At 43.5% G+C, this 24,630-nt stretch overlaps 1 protein-coding gene across 3 annotated transcripts in view; it reads right to left on the bottom strand.

Moving 5' to 3' along the window:
• Nucleotides 1–1,260: 1,260 nt before the first annotated feature.
• NOLC1 (nucleolar and coiled-body phosphoprotein 1) overlaps nt 1,261–24,630 on the bottom strand; it is a 53,932-nt gene continuing 30,562 nt past the window's right edge. For 2 of the 3 annotated variants that reach the window (XM_077454502.1, XM_077454501.1), the window contains exons 6-13: nt 24,454–24,551; nt 15,148–15,328; nt 13,947–14,084; nt 13,499–13,717; nt 12,925–13,080; nt 11,200–11,322; nt 4,125–4,700; nt 1,261–1,505 (exon numbers count right to left, since the gene is read on the bottom strand). In XM_077454502.1, coding sequence (XP_077310628.1) covers nt 1,390–1,505; nt 4,125–4,700; nt 11,200–11,322; nt 12,925–13,080; nt 13,499–13,717; nt 13,947–14,084; nt 15,148–15,328; nt 24,454–24,551 — 1,607 coding nt within the window. In that variant the 3' untranslated portion in view covers nt 1,261–1,389. The remainder of the gene's footprint in view (nt 1,506–4,124; nt 4,701–11,199; nt 11,323–12,924; nt 13,081–13,498; nt 13,718–13,946; nt 14,085–15,147; nt 15,329–24,453; nt 24,552–24,630) is intronic. The other variant, XM_077454503.1, reaches the window with a different exon arrangement.

Genomic DNA, 24,630 nt, shown 5'->3' on the forward strand with positions numbered 1-24,630 from the left:
ATTTGTAAAACAAAATATGAGGCTATTGACTGCAGGACATGTTTTTGTTTGATTTAAAATTAAAAATGTCCATTATGGCCACTAGTAATTATAGGAAGTTCGCCATCTAGTGCCCAATTGCAATATTTAGGCACTTTATGAAAAACATTTGTCCAGCACACAAAATAGCCAAAGATATTTTTTTTGCCCAGTCACACAGAGAAAAATATACATAAAATTATCACTGGGCAAATTAAAGCTTAAAAAAAAAAAAATAAAAAAAAAAAAACAACATCCCTGCTTAGATCAAAAATGGCTTGTGAAAAGCGGCTACTGGCTCACTTCTGCAGTTCCTAGGCTCTGGGGGACCAGTAACAAGGATGCACTTTGATCCTCAAGGATCTCCAGGTGAAATAATGATCATATTTCTTATCAAATCTTAGGAGATGAAAATTCTGAAATCTAACGCTGTAAAAAAAACAACTTACCAGTTCTCAGCTGTAGTGGCTGCTTCAGCTTTTTTTTTTTTTTTTTTTTTAAATAAAGGCTTTGGTTCATTTATTTTCACTTAGTAATTCTGCCAGTAGCACTTCCTGTCCTATGGCGACAACTCACTTTACTGCATCAATGGAGTAGCAGTATTGTCACCCTAGGACAGGACGGAGAGAAAAAAAAAAGAAAAAAAAAAAAAAAAAAACACACAACCTCTCACTCTTATGCATAACATAGGTGCTCTATAGCAGTGGTCTCCAAACTGCAGCACTTTCCTAGCCTTTATCTGGCTCTTGGGGTGCCATTCCACTGACACCGCAGCATCATTCTCGTCACAATGGGGCGCCTATCCTCCCACTGACCCCAATGAAGGGGGCACCATTCCTCTCACTGACACCGATAGTACATTATTTTGCCCACCGACACCAACGATGGGACACTATTCTGCCTACCTACAATGATGGGGTGCTTTTCTACTCCTACTGGCCAGTAAACTGGCCCTTTGTTTAGCTTTGGAGACCCCCTTCTCTGTACAAATAAAATTACAAAAAAAAAAAAACAACAACCCTTTGCCACTGTAAAGATATAGGGAGCTACAAGGTAAATGTGCCGATTGCCATCCATTATTAGTTAATCTGTAGCACCCCCAAAACTGTAAAAAATGTGTTTTGTTTTAATTGTGTATATTTATCCAAACCTATACTTTTATAGTTACAACTACCAGAACGCCATTCATACCAGTCACATTTAAGTGCCCATGACTGCATCAAAAACACAATGAAGACTGTGTACACAATTGTAGGTTTTATTCAACGTCTACAGCAACATGATAAAAATAAAACCTTTAATATAAAGGCATATACATTCATCTCCCACAGTCCACACTCATGATGGTAGTCACTCTTCTGTTGATTGCCCTCATTTTCTCACCTTCTTGTTAGCCTTGGGGAACGTATTTGGAGTTTTCACTTGAATTTTTTTATTGTCTGGTGTCAGCCCCTGATCACCTTCCCTTTTCCTTTTTCCAGAATTACCTGAAAAACAGGTGAAGTATTGTTATAGGATTGCCACAAAATTACACAATGCTACTAATCTTTTAGGCTTTTTTTGTAGCTGGAAACCATTTAAAAAGTAGAACTACCGTATATACTGGAGTATAAGCCGAGATTTTCAGCCTCTTTTTTGAGGCTGAAAGTGCCCCCCTCGGCTTATACTCGAGTCATCGCCGTCTGACTGCTCGATCAGCGTATCGAGCAGACAGACGGCGGACATACTACAATTTGAAAGCCGCGCCTCCGCCTCCGCCTGTGATAGGCGGAACACTGAATTTCCCAGCAGCCTGTGTTCCGCCTATCACTGACATCGTCTCATCCTCGTCCGTAGTACGAGGATGAGACGATGTCCGTGATAGGCGGAACACAGGCTGCTGGGAAATTCAGTGTTCCGCCTATCACAGGCGAAGGCGGAGGCGCGGCTTTCGAATTGTAGTATGTCCGCCGAGGCGCCGACGAAGAGCGGCGATCCTGGCAAGGCACGGGACGGAGGCAAGGCACGACACGGGACGGAGGCAAGGAGGCAAGGCACGGGACGGAGGCAAGGAGGCAAGGCACGGGACGGAGGCTCGGGACACAGGTAGGCTGGACACACACACACACACACACGGACACACACACGGACACACACACAGAGACACACACACACACGGACAGATGGATGGATGGAGACACACACACACACAGGGATGGAGGGATGGATGGATGGATGGAGACACACACACACACAGGGATGGATGGATGGATGGAGACACACACACACACAGGGATGGATGGATGGATGGAGACACACACACACACAGGGATGGATGGATGGATGGAGACACACACACACAGGGATGGATGGATAGATGGAGACACACACACACACACAGGGATGGATGGATGGACACACACGGATGGATGGATGGATGGACACACACACACACAGGGATGGATGGATGGATGGACACACACACACACAGGGATGGACGGACACACAGGGACGGACGGACACACAGGGACGGACGGACACACAGGGACGGACACACACACAGGGATGGACAGGCATGTCTCACCCTCGGCTTATACACGAGTCAATAAGTTTGCCAGTTTTTTGGGGGGTAAATTGGGGGCCTCGGCTTATATTCGGGTCGGCCTATACTCGAGTATATACGGTAAATGCCAAATTGTTTTTTCAATTTAGAACAAAGTTTAACCCCATTTTTGTTTGTCCATCAATGTCCTATTGGGGACATTTCCCTTTACTTCTTGCCCCATAGCCAAAAGGTCAGGTGGGAGGGCATCACCCCAAAATAAGGAAATTCCAAGGTGTCACCATTGGAAGATTTCCCCTTTATTACTGTTCTGGGGATCACCCAAAACTTGGGGTTCTCACTTTTGATGAAAGTAAATATGACAAATAGAGAAGGCAAATTTCCCCAATGAAGGCAGGCAGCAAAAACTGGACGGGGTTCTAATCCCTCTCCACTGGATCCAAAACTTAAAATGTTGCATTTAGTTTATCTTTGAAGTTAACCTGTCAAACCTGGGCTAGTCATACAAAGCAGATGACTCAAATTGCAAAAACAAAGGCTACCTTCAGTAAAACCAGCATGTTAAAGTAGGATGCCCCCTAAAAAAATAAAAATAAATAAAAAATTAAAAGTCAACAGCTACAAATACCGCAGCTGCTGACTTTTAATAATCGGACACTTACCTGTCCCAGGGTCCAGTGATGCGGGGGAACGAAGCCCCCCCCTTGTTCCCCGCTCTGCTCACAGCTGTGGCATTCTTACTGTGGGCACCCAGCTGTGGCTTCACAGCCGTGCACCCACTACGCATGCAATCCAGCAGCCATTTTGATGCAGCTGCAGGCATCATCCCTGTATAACCAATGTTGGTCAACTTACCAGTATACACACACAGCCTGCGGCTTTGAAGTGGTTTATCTGGATAATGGCTGAAGTTATCAGACATAACCCCCAAGATTTTTAGCTGGCTCTCTCATAAGAGATTTGAGCAGCCAATTATCTGCTTGATCGCTTTTAGTAGGAAGAAAAAGGGACATTGAAAAAAAATAAAAATAATAAAGAAAAACAAAACAAAAAAAAAAAAAACTCTCCATGCTCGTGTCCCAAAGCAAACGCATATGTAAATTGTGTTCGTACCACACGTGAGGTATAGCGAGAACAATAATTCTAGCGCTAAACATCCTCTGTCATAGTTTGACAGCAGTCCACGAGCGTGCAGAATTTTAAAGCGTGACATTTTAGGTATCAATTTACTGGGTGTAATATTTTTTTTAGAATTTTAGCAAAAAAACAAAACCAAAACACAATCGGGTTATATAGTGCGTTTCTGCATTAGTATTCATTAAGATGTATTTTTTCCAAAACTGCTGTGCAAATATGGTGTGACAAAAAATAAAAATACAGTTAATCTATAAAAATGTTCGGGGGTTCCAAGCACATTTCTAGCAAAAAAACAAAAAAAAAAAAACAAACAAATAAAAAAACAAACAAACAAACAAAAAAAAAATGTACTTGTAAACAAAAAGTGCCATAAAAAAAGCTTGGTCCTCAAGTGGTAAAGACTATTAAAAATAAGAAACTGACATACCATTCACTTTAACTTCTTCCTCACTGGAGGAGCTTTCCTCTGAACTCTCTTCGCCTTTCTTGGCTGAAGATTTTGGTGTGGACTTTGCACTCTTTGGAGTGGTGGCAGGTTTAGCTGCTGAAGGGGACTTTGAGGTAGCAGATTTCTTAGAGTTATCCTCTTCTGAGCTGCTCTCTTCAGAGCTACTTTCTTTTTTCTTTGGGACGGACTTTGTTCCTTTTTTCACAGCTGCTTGTTTAGGTTTCTCCTCTTCATCGCTGGAGCTGTCTGATGAAGAGCTACTACTGGCTTTTGTTTTATTCACAGGAATCGGTTTCTTGGCAGATGGTGTAACTGCCGGTGACTTAACCGTTTTAGCATTTTTTTCCTCTTCGCTGCTTGAGCTGTCAGAATCGGAGCTGCTCTGTTTAGCTACCTTGTTTTTTACTGCTCCTGTAGACTTCGGGGTCAAAGCTTTAGTTGGGGTCTTTTTAGCAGCCTCCATCTGCTTAGCCGGTGCTGGTTTTGCTGCAGCAGCTTGTTTTGGAGTGGGCTTACTGGCAGTCTTCTTAGTGGAATCTTCCTCGCTGTCAGAGTCTGGGGTAATAAAAGTCATAATGAGAAAACAGATAGGTAACAAATAGGCTTCATGCACACTGGAAGTTTTTACAGCCGCTTTTGGCTTCATGCATTTTTTTTTCTGCAGCCAATGAATGTCCCAGCATGTTATCCTATGTGTCCATGCACACAGGCTGTAATCAGCGTTTTTTGGCAGGGGCATTTTCTGGCTGAAAAAAAAACCCTAGAACTAGTGGGTTTTAAGGGGATTTTTTCAGCTGTAAAAAAACTCCAACGCTGAAAAACAGGTAGCTATTCTGCGCTTAACTGCTTTTTATGCCATAAGCTTGTGGGAGTATCTACAGTGCCTTGCCAAAGTGTTCGGGCCCCTTGAACTTTTCAACCTTTTGCCACATTTCAGGCTTCAAACATAAAGATATAAAAACAAGTGGGACACAATTGTGAAGTGGAACAAAAACTATTGGATTTTTGAAACTTTAACTAATAAAAAAAGTGGGGCGTGCAAAATTATACGGCCCCCCTTGTGTTAATACTTTGTAGAGCCACCTTTTGCTGCGATTACAGCTGCAAGTCACTTGGGGTATGTCTCTATCAGTATTGCACATCGAGAGACTGAAATTCTTGCCCATTCTTCCTTGCAAAACAGCTCAAGCTCAGAGAGGTTGGATGGAGAGCGTTTGTGAACAGCAGTTTTCAGCTCTTTCCACAGATTCTCAATTGGATTCAGGTCTGGATTTTGACTTGGCCATTCTAACACCTGGATACGTTTATTTGTGAACCATTCCTTTGTAGATTTTGCTGTATGTTTGGGATCATTGTCTTGTTGGAAGATAAATCTCCGTCACAGTTTCAGGTCTTTTGCAGACTCCAACAGGTTTTCATCCAGAATGGTCCTGTATTTGGCTGCATCCATCTTCCCCTCAATTTTAACCATCTTCCCTGTCCCTGCTGAAGAAAAGCAGGCTCAAACCATGATGCTGCCACCACCATGTTTGACAGTGGGGATGGTGTGTTGAGGGTGATGAGCTGTGTTGCTTTTATGCCAAACATATCGTTTTGCATTGTGGGCAAAAAGTTCGATTTTGGTTTCATCTGAACAGAGCACCTTCTTCCACATGTTTGGTGTGTCTCCCAGGTGGCTTGTGGCAAACTTTAGACGAGACTTTTTATGGATATCTTTGAGAAATGACTTTCTTGCCACTCTTCCATTAAGGCCAGATTTGTGCAGTGTACGACTGATTGTTTTCCTATGGACAGACTCTCCCACCTCAGCTGTAGTTCTCTGCAGTTCATCCAGAGTGATCATGGGCCTCTTGGCTGCATCTCTGATCAGTCTTTTCCTTGTCTGAGCTGAAAGTTTAGAGGGACAGCCATGTCTTGGTAGATTTGCAGTGGTCCGATACTCCTTCCATTTCAAAATGATCGCTTGCACAGTGCTCCTTGTGATGTTTAAAGCTTGGGAAATCTTTTTGTATCCAAATCCGGCTTTAAACTTCTCCACAACAGTATTACGGACCTGCCTGGTGTGTTCCTTGGTCTTCATGATGCTCTCTGCGCTTTCAACAGAACCGAGACTATCACAGAGCAGGTGCATTTATACAGAGACTTGATTACACACAGGTGGATTCTATTTATCACCATCAGTCATGTAGGACAACATTGGATCATTCAGAGATCCTCGCTGAACTTCTGGAGTGAGTTTGCTGCACTGAAAGTAAAAGGGGCCGAATAATTTTGCACGCACCACTTTTCCGTTTTTTTATTTGCTAAAAAAGTTTCAATTATCCAATAGATTTCGTTCCACTTCACAATTGTGTCCCACTTGTTGATGATTCTTCACAAAAAATTAAAATGTTATATCTTTGTTTGAAGCCTGAAATGTGGCAAAAGGTTGAAAAGTTCAAGGGGGCCGAATACTTTCACAAGGCACTGTATATTTTTTTTTGCAAAATCTAGATAACCCCTACAAAACTCATTCTACAGCTAACGCTATTAGGCCTAAAGGCAAGCAATGCCTGTGGGATGGGAAAATAAAGTGAACCTGTGCTATGCTCACACGGGCGGGAATTTCAAAGCATGTTGGAAGCTACAAAAAACAAAAAAAACTAGTACTATATTTTTAAGATTATGTAAATTTGAATGCCTGCTTCGCTTATCTACTCACTACTGAATGACATGCAACGCCATCACATCCTTCTACAGTCTCAAAACCACCACTTATGCCTCCAGTTCTGATTGACTCATGCATGCACACCTGATTGTCCTTCCTTCACTTACTCCTTCCTGGCTGAATCACTATCACCCAGCCTGCATATTAACAGCCGCAGCCACATTTACTGCAGCAGGGCGGCCGCACTGCGCCAGATCACATACCTAGTATGGGATCAGACACTTCTGGGTCTGGAGTGTGCGCACGCTGCTGGCGACCTGCCCCCGCTGGGACCACTCAATGTCTGGCGGCACCCACCGATTACACAGGACACAGGCAGATCAGCAATCTACCCATGTAAACAAGGCAGATTGTCGTTCTGTCAGAAGGGGAAGGTATTGATCCTGCGTTGCTGCAAAGCACGAACACAGATCTTTGCCTTCCACTAGTCTAAGCACCTCCCCCACAGCGAGTAAGCACAACCTAGGCACACAGCTAACCCTTTAATCATATGTCAACCCCTTCCCTGCCAGTGTCATTAGTAAAGTGTAATACAATCACTAGAAACCTCTGAGGGGAAATCCTTGCAACTCCAGCTTGTAACCACAAGATAATGGAGGTGACCCACTTGTCCTGAATGGTTTTCCAAATGTCTGCAATGTACAGCAACCTTCCCCCATCCGATGGAGTAGGAGTGTCCCCTCAAATGGAGGGCTTTGTGCTGGGTTTAGAAGAATTTTGGACCCAGGGCCTTTTCTGGCCCTGCGGCTTGCCCCCTGGCCCTAGCGTCCTGCTGGCGGCAGAACCGCTCTGACACAGACATTTGAGGAAGCAGTCCCTGAGTTTTTAAACGAGGAACGTTAGGATCTTTTCTTCACAGTATTTCCCACAGGAAATCTTTTGAATAGATTTGTCCAAGTAATCAATGAAAAAAACGTTCCCCATGAAACAGGAAGCCTGCACATATGTACAGACGAGAGCAAGCCAAGAAACCTGCTGTATTAAATCCTTTAAAGCAGGGGTGCCTAACCAGTGGCCCGCAGAGCTCTCTGATGTGGCCCATGACTTCCTGTTCTGGGATGGCGGGTTGGCAAGCCTAGATCGCGCCAACCAGAGCATCAGTGATGTGATGTGATTTAAGCCGGACCGTAGAGGAAGCAAGGCTGTGGAGAGAGTGGAGTTGCATAAGCCGATGCTTCCTGTATTGCGAAGTGATACCAAATGCACTCTGCCTGGGACAGCAATAGCCGGCAATACCTAAATGGAAGGCTGTTATTGAAGGTTCATTACTAAAATCACATTGTATATATAGGAATATCTGTTTTGCAATGGTTACTGGGCTGCTTTCAAACTGATCCAGCCCAGTTACCAGCACAGTCACAGACTTCCCAACCATGACACTACCTGCCTGGAGTATGCATGTGCTCTATGTGCCTGCATGAGTTTCCTCCGGGTACTGGTTTCCTCCCACAATCCAAAGACATGCAGGTAGGTTAATTGGCTTCTGTCCAAAAATTGGCTCTAGTATATGAATGCGGACCTAGGATTGTGGGCTCCATGAGGGTAGGGACCGATGTGATTATGCAATGTACAGGGATAGAGACAATTTTAGACACTCAGGTTGAACCTTACTAACAAACTTCTGTTATTACGTGCGAGTTTGGTGCACTTTCAGAAAGTGCGCCACACCTGCAGGATATAATAGACGTCTATGGCAAAGTGTAGCTTATCTACAGGAAAGCCACAGGTGCACCGCGCTGCACCTGCAGTGTGGGTGAACCTTAGCGCATCAGTGTGAAAGCAGCCTCAGGCTCCTTTCACACAATCCGTCCAATCCAATCAGACCCTCCATTCCCCTCTATGGAGAGGCAGATGTAAATGGACATGTGTGTTTACACCCACCTACCTCCGATCCCCTAAAAAAAAAAAAAAATAATCCATCTGGGCAGATCGGATAAGAGGGCCCATAGAGTAGAGCGGGCTGTGTCCGCTCTGCACATGTGGAGTGGACACAAACCTGTCATCTGCCCGTTCCACTTATTGTGGCCCACGACCGGTTACCAAGTCGCTTAAGTGGCCCTCACTCTTCAAAAAGGTTAGGCAGCCCTGCTTTAAAGCATCAACAGCAAAACACGGCGATCAAGGAATACCTGTCTTACTTTCAGGCAGATCATCCTCCTGGGTTAGGCCTATCCAGCCATTTGACCTGATCCTTTACGGACTGGCAAATACCAATTGCTGCAACAGCTGGCTCAATAGCTGAACCGGCCAAAGAAAAGGAAGCCTTTAGATTTCTTGTCAACAGGGTCTTTCAAGCCCTGTGCGCAAACTACCGGACAAGTTAAGTTCTTATTTAAGGAAGAGACTGCTGCATCTATGGCTGACGTGCTCCATTTTTTAACAAACCTTTCATCCATGGGATATAAAAGGGAAAACCTTCTTAGGAGGCAAAAAAGTCCTGTCAGGATGTTCCCAATCAGCATACACAGTCGGTGCGACCTGAAAGCCTCAGATCGCAGAGGACGACGACATTCAATGCCACAAACAAAAAGTACCTATGTAGCAATCATGCCAAGCAACACCTGGTGACTCACGTGACCCGGGTAAGGAAAAATTTACCACTGCAAGTGTGTTTAGAGCCTGCTCTGTGTCCCACAGCTGCCTTTCTTGAAGCATCACATGCTTGGCTTGCACAGCTTAAATAAGCTGGGTGTGCGCCGGGATGTTCAATGCGTGTGTGCGCATGCATGTGCGTGGTTCCAATGAACGGGCGTGACTATTGGACTAGGACGCAAATCTTTGTTTCACCTAGATAAAGCCTAAGTTAGATGTGCGGCGAAACCAAGTGCGCCATGGCCGCCAAACTGCTGAGCCCAGCAGCGCTCTTGCAAACGAACGTGCGTCATGGCAAACCAAGATGAAATGGCGCACAGTTGTGTGGCATCATAAAAGTTAACAACAGCCAGCCAAAAAAAAAAAAAAAGGGTACACTTTGCAAACGCACACAGCTAGCCCAGAACTCCACTGTATGGTCACCGCACAGGTGTCCAGCCCTTAGCTAGCTTGACTGATTGTTACAATCATTGGGACACCTCACAATAATAAAATAAAGGGGCTTCACTTAACCGTCTAGGCGCAGGGCCACTTAGAAGCTAAGGGCCCGATCTTTACCCTTCACGGCGGGTTCCTGTCACTTGGACCTTCACGGACTGGGTACCTTTCATGTTTAGGGTCCACTCCCATGGACCTGTACAGCACCCTGCAGGAAATGCCTTAGAGCTGTAGTGTCCAGGATTACCACTCCGCGGGGTCCAGTACCTGGAAGCCACGTTACAAGCACACCCTTGCAGGATCTCAAGTCTTTGTGAGGCTGTCTTAAATGGATCCGATCGGTCAATCCCTTGATCCATTTCTAGAACCGCTTGTGGGACTAGAGACCTGGAGCTCAAACAGTGCCATCCCCCTTGCACACTGGTAAAAAAAAACTAAAGTACTTCCCGTATTAGAGGGGGTTATATAGGGGGTGGAGTATAAACAGCAGGTAATGATTAGCCTGTGTCCCATGATGTATGAAAAAGTAAGTGTCAGTTTGGCACAATATTATATTTGCGCTATAAAGTCGCTGCTCACCGCCATTACTAGTAAAAAATATCCCATAGTTTGTAGACGCAATAATTTTCCGCAAATCAAAATAGTTTTTTGTGCTATAAACAAAGAACGACCGACAGGCGATCAAATACCACCAAAATGAATCTCTATTTGTGGGGGGGAACCACAAGTTTTATTTGGTTAGTGTCGCATGACCATGAAATTGTCAGATCAAGTAAAGTAGTGCCATATGGCAAAAAAAAAATGGCCTGGTCATGAAGGTGGGTAAACCTTTCGGAGCTGAAGTGATTAAACATTACACACTGCAGTTATTTTGTCAGCAAATTTCGTTTTAGCCCCATTTTAGTCTTCTCCAATTGTTAGACTAAAACCTCCAGCACATTTCAGTCGACCAAAATCAAATGGGTGTAGTTAAATTGTAATGCAGCATTTAAGCATTTCTCTACAATTTCCAAACTCATACTGCTGGAGAGAAAAATTGAATAGGTTACGGTATTAAGGTTTGAACATGCACTACAGTTAATTTTGACGTCAAATTTCACTTTAGTTTTAGTTGCCTAAAATAGTATTAAATCTATTCGACAAAATTAACACTGCCAGACTCAAGATTCTCACGCAGTCACCTATTGACTACTGTGTATTGGCGGCTTATTGTTAAGGAGCCAGATTCAGTTCTGACAATCATGAAATCGGCTTTGCTCAGGATAGGCTAGTAATAAATAAAAGGATTCTGTCATTCTTGATTTAACGCCAACATACCAGAACTGTCAGAGCTGCTGTCCTTTTTTGTTGCGGGGGCCGCTTTTGTGGCAGGCTTTGAAGGTGGAGTTTTCACTGATGGTTTAGCTGGTGTCTTTTTCTCCTGTTCATCATCACTGGATTCTGCATGAAGAATAGAATGTTTTTTTTATATAACCACCACAGTAAATTAAGGCTACATTCACATCTGCGTGTTCTGGAGATTGCGAGCAGAAACGCAAGATTCTGCACATCAAGCTTAGACCCCTTTCACACCAGGGAGTTTTGCAGGCGCTACAGCGTTAGAAATAGTGCCTGCAATCCGCCCTAAAAAAGCTGTACCATTGTCTGTAGTGTGAAAGCCCGAGGGCTTTCACACTACAGTGGTGCGCTGGCAGGACGTCAGCGACAAGTCCTGCCAGCAGCTTCTTTGGAGCGGTGTGTTTACCGTTCCTCCACCGCTGCTTCCCATTGAAATCAATGAGGCAGCGCTGCAATACCGCCGGCAAAACTCTGCTATTGCGGCGTATCGCTGGCGGTTTTAACCCTTTCTTGGCCCTTATGGGGGGGGGGGGGGGGGGGCTAAAAGCGCCCCGCTAGCAGCCGAAATGCGACGCAAAGCCGGCTGTAAAATGCCGCTCAAAACTGATTTTGCCACCGATGCTATGGGCAGTGTGGTGTGAAAGGGGTCTTAGGGTGCAACAATTTAACACAGGAATAAAGTGTGATTAAAAAAAAAAAAAAAAAAAAAAAACACCACAAAAACCACAAATACACACAACACACTAGAAAATGCTCCATGAGCTACTTTGTCACACATAGGACCAATAAATGTCACAGGACAAAATGCACATTTCAAAAAAGCTAGGTGAGAATAGGGCCCAAAAGCTAGAATGCTAAACCTTTGGTCACAACTGCCAAAGTTAACGCTAAATCAGATTAGGCAAACCCTGTAAGAAACATTCCAACCAAGTCAACACTACATCTCTCATATGAAGTGCAGATTATGAGGAATACAATATAAGAAGCCAGGGGCTTTTTATATAAAAGGAAGGTTTAGATTGTGTTGTGTGTACACAAATTCATTTTAATGTATCGTTACCTAAAAACGTGCGATAAATATACGAACAACAAAATTGCAACTGCTACCATTTTACTAAATAGCCTCCACTTTCAGGAAAAATATTAATTAATTGTTTGGGGGGGTTTAAAAGAATCCAACTAAAAAGTCCAAATTCAACAATATTTTTGAAAATTAAAAAATAAATAAAATAAGGGGGGGGGGGGCACCCTAAGTAGAGTTATCTTTTGCCTAAGTTCACACTGTAGCGATATGGAAACCAGTGGCGGTTCCCGCATCTCTCCCGGAGGCAGTTTACACTGGTGTGTGCAAACCGCTGCGGGTGTCAATACAATGTTAATGACACCCCCCAGAGCATATCACAGATCGCAGTGCGAACTGTGGTTTCAGACAGTAATCGGATCCCATAGGTGAGAACACCCATGCATTCCGATTTCAGCACAGATTTTTATGCAAATCCAATGCAAGTTCAGCCATATAACTGAACACCGCAATTTATGTGCGAATCACATGCGTTGACTATTCGCTATATAGTGTGGACCCGGGCTTAAAACTTATACTTAAGTCATGCCCCGCTCCTATGGAGGTGGAAAAAAAAAAAAAAAAAAAAAAACACACACACACACACACACACACACACACACACACACACACACACACCTTACCGGAACTGTCAGAACTACTAGCATCCTTTTTGGCAGCAGCAGCTTTGGCTGGTGCCGGTTTGGGAGTTTTGGACGGTGTCTCTTTGGCAGCAGGTTTTGTTGGCGGCGTTTTTGCTGAGGGCTTAGCCGGGGTCTTTTTCTCATCATCACTTGAGTCTGGGTATAAAAATAAAAAAAAGTTACTCCTTTACATTCTGTGTTCGCTTTAAGAAAAAGTTTTAGGTGTGTAGATACTCAAGTTTAATGCCAAACTTTTTGCCACAGACCTGTTCACAGCAACTTAACCCATACTTGGTAAAATCCAGCACACATTACAAATTCCTCATTGACTCAGTACAGACAAGCCGTTTACCCACAGGATTTATGGTTTTAGGCATAAGCTGCAAAACATTTTACAGCTAAATATCTGAGAAATCTAAACTGCAAGTTGTTAAAAGCTCGACAAACAGTTTCCACAGTGTTTTGTATTGCTTAGTAAATCAGTGTTCAGTTTCTGATTAACATCAGCACCATTTGTTTGTTTAGCAATGTGTTGAGATACTCTGAATCTGATGCCACACATGTACCCACTTACCAGAACTGTCAGAAGAGCTGGAATCCTTTTTCGCTTTAACAGCACCCTTAGGAGGTACAGTTTTTTTCACTGTAGTAGTCTTGCCAGCTGGGGTTTTCACTCCTGGTTTAGTGGTCTTCTCATCCTCATCATCACTCGAATCTGAATCACTGGACTCTGCTTTGGCTTTATTTGCCACAGGTTTAGATGATGCAGGGGCCTTTCCTGGAGTGACCTTGGCTACAAATAGAAAAAGAATAAATTAAAAAAAAAAAAAAAAAAAAAAAAAAGGATCTGGAAAGAAAATTTGCAATGATTTAGACAATTCTAGTCAACACACTGTGCCTGACACCTGTAGGCAGCAAGTCTTGCCAGCCAATCAAAAAATGTGCTATTCGTTATATGGGTGTGCAGCAACATAACGAAACAGACAGGTAATTGAATAAATCCATGGAACAAAAGAAAATACCTTTTTTTGCCGACTGTTCCTCCTCACTATCTGAGGAATCACTGCTGCCTTCTGCTTTTTTAGCTTGTGTCTTGGGAGTAGCCTTTGGAGTGGCCACTTTCTTGTGGAATGCAGGCGGAGGTACAGCACTGTATGCACCTACAAAAAATTTACAGCAATAAGTGGTTTCCATGCTGGACACGAGAATCACATAACTGGTCATAATAGTTGCAAACCTTTAAACTATAATCTAGCAATAAATATCCAGCGTACCTTTCCCCACACTGCAAGGTTTACAGCTTATTTTGTGCAGGGGGAGGGGAACAAAGTGACATACTTTATTTATTCCCACAAAGACTTTGTGCTCCAAGACCAGTCCACTGAAGCCACTGATCTTCAATGCCCAGTCAGTCAGTCACAGCTCTCATGTCATCATGCACAATGCAGCACCAGCTGTCCCACATTGGATGTGAAGATGCAGAGGATCAATCCACAACCTATGATGTAGGGGTAGCAAGAAGTATATGGCCTTATTCATCATCCTCTAGGCAAAATTAGTAGTTAACCCTTGCAGTGAGGAGGAAGGGCTTAGATCAAAAGCCCTGAACAGTATTGTAACAAATAAACTGCAGGGTAGCTTCCTGTTCAAAAAAGCCAATTTACGTAAATGCACACACACAGGTGACAACCCATCAGATAACATTTGAAGAAAAAAAAAAAAAAAAAAAAGTTTAGCTAAAAAAATTGGAAGAGGCCTGTGAGCCAAATGTATAATACAGGCATACCCCACTTTTAAGTACACTATGGGGTTTATTTACTAAAGCTGGAAAGTGCAAAATCAGGCTCACGTCTGCATAGAAACCAATGAACTTACAGGTTTTATTACCAAAGCTTAATTCAACAAGCCGAGGTTAGAAGCTCATTGGTTTCTATGCAGAACTGAGCTTCATTTTGCACTTTACAGCTTTAGTAAAACCCCATTGTGTACTTAAAAGTGGGCTATGCCTGTATATCCCCATTTTCACCTTTAGTCATGTGCTATGAGCAATGATAAAGTTGTACTCCAGACAAGCAACAAAATAAAATGGTTATATAAAAACACACATACAATATACACACACACACACACATATATAATCCATCTCTCCAAATGTTATCCGAGTGTGTGTATTTTTTGCTTTGGCCATTTGATCTAAAACAGACATAGGCCATAATTTCTCACCTGGCTTTGGTTTAGGTTTTGCTGCGGGTTTCTCATCCTCAGAACTGTCTGAAGAGTCATCACTGCTGGAGCCTTTTTCCTTGCTGCCTGCCAACTTCTTCACTGCAGGTTTGGACACTGCAGGGGATTTCACTGCAGGAGCAGCAGCAGCAGCTTTGGCAGGAGTAGTTTTTATAATAGACTGCAAAGTAAATTTTTTACAAGTTACATTTTTATTAAGCCATACAGTGGTTATCATAAACATGTCCTGCAATATACATGTACTGATTATGACCTTTGCTCCTAAAAATGTGAACTGGTGGCCTTTTTAGTTTAAGCTGATTGTTAATGCCTTGAGAAAAATCTGGAAAACACACATTCAGTAGTGCTAAATTCACTCCTAATCTGCAATGCTTGCTTCAGTTTAGTCACTTAGCATTAAATCTAGGGTTGAACAATTTTTAGAAGGCGATGTCAGTCCCATCAATGTCCCTCAGTAAAGTTTTAAGTCTTCTTGCACACTGCTGCCTAAAAACCTCAGCGTTTTTAGGCATACAAGCATTTTTTTTTTTTTTTAAACACTGAACTAAATGCAGACCACATTTATGCATGTTCTTAAGTGCAAGAAATGGGAACTGTGACTTACCAGTAAACCCCATATATTAAGAGGACATAACAGCCCCAAGTTACCCCTCATAACTCCACCCACTGCATAAGACTCAATCGATTTAGCTAGCAAAGAGGTGGAACTTGTGATCTGTACTGTAAATTTAGTGTTAAATCAAATTTCCTAACTTAACCATACAGCAAGTTACAGACCATGGAATGAACCCAAGTAATAAACAGGGCAGCAACATCACAAACAGGCCCAAAAAAAAAAAAATGTTAAAAAAACGTACCCATAACAGTATAATCACTTGAAGTCAGAAATTTGCATTAGCAGAGGCCTGAAGATCCACCCAGTAAAAACATTGAGAATGTATCAGAAGACCAGGTGGCAATCTTGCAAAACTCAAACTAATGCTCAATACTGGAAAGACCAAAAAAACCAAACCCCAGATTTGGTGAAATGAACCCTGACGGGGAAGGAAGGAACCATTCCCTCTTAGGCTGCATTCACACCTGAGCGTAGCTTTTACCGCGATTCGCAGCGTTTTTAACCGCGTTTTGTCGCAAATTTGTGCAGGGCAAAAGGTCACCAATGTTAAGCATTGCAGATACAGCGTCAAAACGCCCATAGAAACGCTCGTTGTCGCGCTAAACGCTCGAATCGAGCGTTTCTATGGGAATGAAAACGCCCAAATCAGCCCGATTTGCGCTACAAAAAGGGGTCCGGAACTTGTTTGAGCTTCAGGCGTAGGGCTTCAGGCGACTTGGAGTGGAGATGTGAACCATCTCCATTGAGAATAATGTATTTTTTCCCCTCCAGCGTTTTGTAGCTTCAGGCGTAGGGCTACAAAACGCTCAGGTGTGAATGGGGTCTTAGGCATAAGCTCTTGAAATTAGCTGCCTGAGCCACCTAGCAATGGTAAAAGAAAGCAGGACGATTTTTTTTTTTTTGGGGGGGGGGGGGGGGGACCTTTAGTGAGAACAGACTGAAGGAAGATGCTACCAGCAAGGTAGACCAACTGTTCTGACCACATACAGGCAGTGAAATTTCATCAATGTGTTTTGGGGAGGAACAATAGTCTCACCAAGGTGAAATTACCACCCAGTGGAAGGAAGAGGGTTTGGATTTCAGAAAAGGGCTTTTTACAAGAAAAAGCCACCAAATCAAAAACACACCTGATGGAGGTAAAAATCACTGAAAACGCCACTTTAAATCCAAGATCCTCCAATGGGATAAATGATGGTAAGGAAGGTTTCTGAACAACCGTTAAGTACCAGATTCAGATCCCAGGAGAATGCATAGCCAAAGGTTTCTGGACTAGAATGGACAATGCAGAAATCTGTTCTGTTTGAGTACCAAGAGCCAGATACTGGTCCAGACCAAGCTGGAAGAAGGCCAGTTTGAGAAATAGAATATTTCTGGGGTTGAGATGCCTGCTCTTGCACCAACCAAAAGTAGGCCATCGATATGCAACAGTAGATACTTTATAGTTGAGCAAGGTGTGAAAGGGTCAGCAATGAGCAAGGTGTGAAAGGGTCAGCAATGAGCAAGGTGTGAAAGGGCCAGCAATGAGCTAGGTGTGAAAGGGTCAGCAATGACCCTATTCTTTAGAATCTGGGTTTCAAGTAGGTGAAACAGAGGGCCGTATGACAGGAGGTCTCGCCTGTGTGGAAGGCTCATCTACCAGGAGTCTGTTTATCAAGTTCTCCTGGGCCAATATAGAGCAACAAGGATCACCAGAATCCAGTCTTACTCTATCTTGTGAAGCAGTCGAGGAATAATAACTGGAGGGAATGCATACACCAGTCTGAATGTGAAGGGTACCTGGCCCTGGCCATAAATATGTCCAGTTTCTCTGTAGCCTGCGATATCCACATCTGGTAATGACCTTTACTGAAAATCATCTGTAAGAACTCAGGGTGGAGGGACAACGCCCCCAATTCTAAGCATTGATTTTTTTAAATCAAAGTTCCCTTGTCAATTTTCCCACTTCTGGCAGGTAGACAGTTGTATTATGGTTCTGCACCATGGAGAAGATCAGGTTTGCTAAAAAGGTTTAGTTTGGAACAGAGCAAAAAAGGAACTAGCAAAAAAAAAAAATAAGCCACCATGAGGCCCAGAACCCTCAAAACAGAAGAGTTGAGGGGTGCCTGTTTGACCCGCGAGTCCAACAGTTGAACCTGGGAGAACAGAGATGCAACCTTTTTTTCCTGGTGAAGAAAATTTTTGGCCTGGATCATGTCCAAGATAAGCCCCCACAAATTCAGACAATGGGGTGGAGGGCAGAGTTCAAGATTAGTCATCCAAAAGTTTGAAGGGACTGGCTTGTCTTTTGAATGTTGAAGGACATAACCCTGGTTGAGCAATCTCAGGTAGGTTGTCCAGGTACTCCATGATAGGGATGCCCTGAAATCTTAGCAGGGCCAGGAGTGGAGCAAGCACTTTGAGGACTCCTGGTGTAGTGGAGGATCCGAACGGCAAAGTAAAAAAAAATTGAAAATGTTGATCCTCCAGAGCAAAGTGTAGAAAGCGATTGTGTATGGAAAACATGGGATTGTGAGGACAGGCATTTTGAAAGTCCACCAATTACAGAAATTCCCCCGATCTGAGAGAAGTGATAAACAGATCATGCAGACTCATGTACATTGAATCAAGGAGTGGAGATGAAAAATTCTATTTTGTAGCGAACAGAAATGAAAGACTGAACCCAGAAGTCTGGGATGTCTGACAGGTCCCAAGGCTTGCAACAAAGGATGGATCTGCCTTTGACCCTTTGAGAGAAAAGGTAGTAGCTGTAGCAGGCTAAAGCCGTTTGTAGGGCAAACATAGCCAGCCCGCTCAAAACATGCACAAATCCCTCACTAGAACCCACCTGTTTGAATAACTTAAGACCCATCTGCCCGCTCTCGTTTGCCTCCAAGCTCATCGAACACCTTGTCCATGACCGAATGAGCCACTACCTCACGGACAACAACCTTCTCAACCCCCTACAGTCTGGCTTGCGCCCAAAACATCCTACTGAAACTGCCCTACTAAAACTCACCAATGACCAACTGCTAAAACCAATGGGCACTACTCCATACTCACTTTTAGACCTCTCTGCTGCATTTGGCACAGTGGACCACCTGCTCCTCAGCAAATTACACTCCCTAGCCTCCGATTCTGCTTTATCCTGGTTCCCCTCCTACCCATCTCAGCGCACTCTCATGTAAAACTCCAGCTCCTCCACTCCCCTTCTTTCTGTTGAGGTACCCCAAGGCTCCAGCCTCTATCTCTTCCCTGGGCCAGTTGATAACCTCCCATGGCTTCCAATACTGCCTCTATACCAACGAAACCCAGATCTCTCTCTCCACTCAACTCACCCCCCCAAGGATCTCAAACTTACTGAATGACATATCGATATGGGATGTCACACCACTTCCTCAAACTCAATTTTTCTAAAACTGAGCTTGTTATATTTCCTCCTTCACGGTACACCCCCCCCTGTAACTTCACCATTAATAACACAACCATTGGTCCCTCCACACATGCCAGGTTCCTGGGTGTAATCCTTGACTCTGACCTCTCCTTCAGCCCTCATATCCAGTCACTAGCTAAAACCTGCTGCCTTAACCTCTGCAACATCTCCAGAATTCGACCCTTCCTGACTAATGACACCACAAAGCAACTTATTCACTCCTTGATTATTTCTTGCCTTAACTATTGCAACTCGCTCCTTAATGGCCTACCATTAAGCAGGCTACCCCCCCCTTCAGTCTATTATGAATTCTGCTGCTAGACTAATACACCTCACCAACCAATCCATGACTGCTGCTCCTCTCTGCCAATCCCTTCACTGGCTTCCCCTACCCCACCGTATAAAATTCAAAATGCTAACCATAAACATACAAGGCCATTCACAACAATCACCAACCTCATTTGCAGATATTGCCCGAATCGTCCCCTCCACTCCGCCTACTCTTTTGCTCCCTTGTTACCTCCTTCCATGCTTGCCTTCAGGACTTCTCCAGAGCCACTCCCATCTTCTGGAACTCCATGCCCCAGTATGTCCGATCAGCCCATACCCTGTCCACCTTTAGGAGATCCCGGAAATCTAGTTTATTCAGGGAAGCCTATCCCACACCCACCTAACAACTGTCCCCGAGCCACCACCACCCCCCCCACATCAAATCATTCTCTGCAGCTATTACCTTTTGTACCACCACCACCCCCTCCCTTCAGAATGTAAGCTCTACTAGCAGTGCCCTCCTGTACCTTTTGTATTGAACTGTACTGTAATTGCGTTGTCTCCCCTATACATTGTAAAGCGCTGCGTAAACTGTTGGTGCTATATAGTGTATAACAACCACCTTTTTAGGATTTGGCTAAACCTCATGCAAAGCACAGCGGGAGTCCACCGGTACTCCGCGTTTTTTTTTTTTTTTTTTTAAAAGCCAGCAGCTACAAATACTGCAGCTGCTGACTTTTAAAATAGTGACACTTACCTGTCCAGCGCGCCCGCGATGTCGGCACCCAAAGCCGATCTCTAGATCGACACTCAAATTCTGCCGCCGCCATCTTGGGTATGGGAATCAGGAAATGGAGCCTTTCGGCTTCATTTCCCGGTTCCCTACTGCGCATGTGCGAGCCGCGCTGCGCAATGAGGACGGTCCCCGCTGCCTCTGGGATCTGTGTGTTTCCCAGCAGGCAGCGGGGCACTTGCGGAAAGGGGCGTAAGTTACGCCCCTTTCCGCAGAGAGCTATCCCGGAAGTGGGTGCAGTTACCTGGATTATCCAGGTAACTGCACCCCCTCCCCCCTGAAAGGTGCCGATTGTGGCACCGGAGGGGGGGGAGGGTTCCGATGAGCGGAAGGTCCACTTTAGGGTGGACCTCCGCTTTAAATTGTGTGTGCAAAGGAAAGTTCTTTAGACTTTCTGTACCCATAGGCGCTTGTTTAGGTTGAGTAGATTCTGGTGGTGCTGCGCAGTTTAGCAGGCACCACACCAATAAGTGAGCTCACAGGAGAAAGAAAGTGGCATCAAATCTTAACTGGTGCCTCAAAATACAGGAGGTGAAAATTCCTCTGTACACCTCACCTTCTGCAATATCTTCTTTGAAGGAGGAGTTACAGGGTCACAATTAATAGACTGCGGTGCTGGAGATGTAAAGAGTGATTTATGGCCCTGGAAATTGAAGACTCTAGAAGGGCAAAATCAGACCATAGTTGCAGTGAAACCTGCCTTAGTCAGTCATCTTGTTGCGTGAATGACAGGGGAACGAAAAAAATAAAAATAAAAATACACAGGAAGGGGGTTATGCCAATATAAGACCTTGCTCCAGTGCTAGGGAACAGTCATCACCCTGAGTGTTTTGCTGGAGTTCTTTTAGACCATCTCTCAGCTCCTCTGCACCTTGTTTCACCATTGCCAAGTGACGGAATCCCTGTGGGGTACTCACAAAATAGGATGTGGAATGAGAAGGTCCTAACGTATATGGTTAACAAGTTGCAATGCCCCAGGTGCCGATTAACGTCGTGCGACAATGGGAAAAGCAGGCAGCCGAGAGACTAGCAGACATACTTCTTGCGGTAGAGAGATATCACCCTCCAGGTAGGTTAAGCGACAGTGAAAAACCTTTTTATCCAGCTTGGAAGCCCAGGTGCCAGCAATCCATATAGCAATCAAAAACAGTTAGAAGATCTGGACAGCTGCACTCAAACGTTTTTTTTTGCCTTTTATTCCAAAATTCTTGTGAACAAAAATACAAGCCACAGCAGGAACAGACAGGAGCTAATGCGTTTCACACTTCAATGTAGTGCTTAGTCATACTTCTCATTTCTGCTGAGACCGCAAGTGCCGTGGGTGAAGGGCATATAGTTGAACTGTCACCCCCAAGCAGCAACGCTGTGTGAGAAAAACCTGCCAAATTAATAAAGCTAAGCGTTCTGTGTGCATATGAGGCCTTAGGATGTTTTGCCAACTCAGCTAGAAGCCTTACCTCCCGGCAGCAATAAAAAAAAAAAAAAAAAAAAGCCTGTAAAAAGTGTGTAACATGTTTAGGTGCATTTACAGGGGTCAAACGCTTGGCTTTAATGTATTTTATTAATTTTGGCCTTTAACACTCAAGCGCTAAACATAGCTAGCTTTAAAACAAGTTTAGCAAAGAATGCTTCTGTCAAAACTCTGTTGCTTCTGGATGCACTGGCAGTGGGTTCATTTCCTGCCTCTAAAAGCTTGTGTGTGCACTGACAGACTAATATGCCACGGTGTTTAAAAAATAAAAACCCACACGGCAGACACCCCTAGGAGCAGCTGAAAAAAAAAGTGTGCATGAGGCCCAAGGAGGTTACCTGCCACCAAAGTACTAGGCATTTACACGGGGAACACACGGGGAACACAGCAAAGTGATTAACACCTAAATGTATACAAAAGGGGATCCAGTCACAAATACAGGGAAATTGTTATACTATATCCATGCTGTAGGCTCCCTAGAAGGGATCAAAATACCCTCTTAATGGTGGACATAAATGCAAAAGCAGTCTGGGCCAGAATAGCAGCCTGTGACCAACTACACTCATTGCATGCCAAATGCAGGATCCTATTCCCTAAACAAACCTCACAGGTCAGCTTTGATGCTGTTGGGTCCGAGTATGGCTCCCAAGATGAACATTGTGGGCAACCAATCTAGAAACGTAATGACCCCTGAGACAATAAGCAGTTCGATCTTAATAAAAGTGTCAGTTGGTTTAGTGAAGAAAAATAATTTTTTTTTTTTTAAACAATAGAATTTATTTTCAAGCAGTAAAAATTTGCTGTCTGCCATGTTTTTATTTTCCCCATACATACTAAAATGCATGAAGATTTGATTCAATAAGTTATTGATTTTCTGAGATTCGAAATTAGACAGAAAAATAAAAATAAAAAGGGTAGTTAATCGTTTTAGGTTACATTATATTTGCGCATCTGTTTGCCAAATGCATATTTTCAGACAAAAAAAAAAAAAACACATTCAAATGATAGCAATACACATACTGTAAAAATTTAAATAAGATGCCAAATAAGCCAAGACTCGAAACACTGAGTGACCTTGACACTGAGAAAAACCAAAACTGTCCATAGGGAATGCTTTTAAAAGCCTTCATAGTTCATGTACTTGGCTTTGACCATAAATGATAGCCCTAGAAAGACACGCACGAGAGAGGAGGGCAAAAAAATAAAAAGCCACACACAAAATACATATTCTGTGTTTTTACACGTTCTTCCTCACTTAACTTTATTGCTATCAGAGGTGCCCATAGGCTCCTATGCAACAGCATTTTTTGAGTAACCGCTACAGTCAATGGGGATCACTGCTTCACATGACTTTCCAAGCTAGGTACTGACAACTTTGAAACAGGAAGTGCTCAGAACTGAGCGCTTGTAGATTTATACCTCACAGGATAGATGGGGGGGGGGGGGGGGGGGACATGGGTGTGGGTATTAGGACCCACACTTAAAAGCGGAGTTACAGCCACAGAATTGTTCTCTGACATCCCATCATAATGCATTAATAACCCCAATAAACGTTATGTATGTTTGCTAGTGGATCTTAATTTTACATATTTTTATACCTTTGCCATGTGAAGCCCAATCTCAACCTCTTCCTGGAACTGCGATGGAGATGTGCATGCTGGGTAGGCAGCATGCACCTCTCGATCTCCCGCATGCGCAATGCAGCAACGGCCATAGCGCCGTTTAGAAAGTTACCATAACAACAGAGGAGGGTCCTGCCCCATTGTGATGGCAACTGCCTTAAGCCACTTTTCCTGTCGGGAAATGAAATTTTTGCTCACAGTACTGCCCCACTGACTTCTGGGAAACGATGACCCACATTTCCCAGGAGCACAGGTGAGGGAGAAAGTGCAGTGAATAAGTAAACATGTTTTTCTGGGTGGAATTTCGCTTTAAAGTGGTTGTAAACCCCATTCATGAAATCTGACCTGGGCACATATCTGTATGTAGTGTTTACTTCTCTAAGTTTTAAGCGTCGTATCTTTGTTACTCCATTCTTCTTATCAGCATAACATCTGACAAGCTTTCTGACACGGGAGAAAAAAAAAAGCAGCTGGAAATGTGTCAGGGAGGGAGCTTAGAGGAAGATTAGCAGAGAGCTTGTCTATTCAGATAACAGCCCTGTAAGTTTCTCTGTTCCTCTGCCTATGTGGAGAGAGGGAGGGGCAACTTTCCTGCAATCAGCTCTCACACAGTGTATGTCCACCAAACTCCCCTCCCACCGCTGAATGAGGAAACAAGATGTGCACTTTCTAAAGAGTGTAGAAAGCTGAAGAAAGCATATATACATGTAAAAATTAAGGTGATTTGTTTCATCTCAGTATCATCCAAGGCTTTTCACTTCACTGGGTATATGTAAGGGTTTACATTCAATTTAAAAACACACATTAGAATCGATCAAGCAACTGAAGCTGCCAAATTTATTCTAATATAAGAAGAAAAAAAAAAAAAATTTCGGAGTTTGTTTGCCCGCTTTCGCAAAATTGACCAAGCGGATGAAAGCAATATAGCACAAATAAATTATATAATTATGTTTGCAACCAAAAATAGCTAAACTTGCTAGAAATGTGTCTTGTATAGAAGGATGAGAGCCAATGTAGGTGGACCCGTTACGGATACAAATTGCTGATTAATACGGTAGGAGCAAAGAAAAAAATAGTGATAAAAGGATATAAGCACCATTTTACCTTTGCCGGTGTGCTGTCATCTGACTCTTCACTGCTACTGGTATCCGATTTCCGGGTTTTTGAGGCTGGAGTAGTTTTTGCTGCTGGAGTTGTTTTTGCTGTAGCCGAAAAGGAAAATAGATTTTAAAGATAAAGATAAAAATAAAAAAAATAAAAAAATATAAAAAAAAATTTAAA

The sequence above is a fragment of the Lithobates pipiens genome, unplaced genomic scaffold (assembly GCF_037356315.1).
Source record: "Lithobates pipiens isolate NorthernLeopardFrog02 unplaced genomic scaffold, aLitPip1_a1.2 Scaffold_25, whole genome shotgun sequence".
Taxonomy (NCBI): Eukaryota; Metazoa; Chordata; class Amphibia; order Anura; family Ranidae; genus Lithobates; species Lithobates pipiens.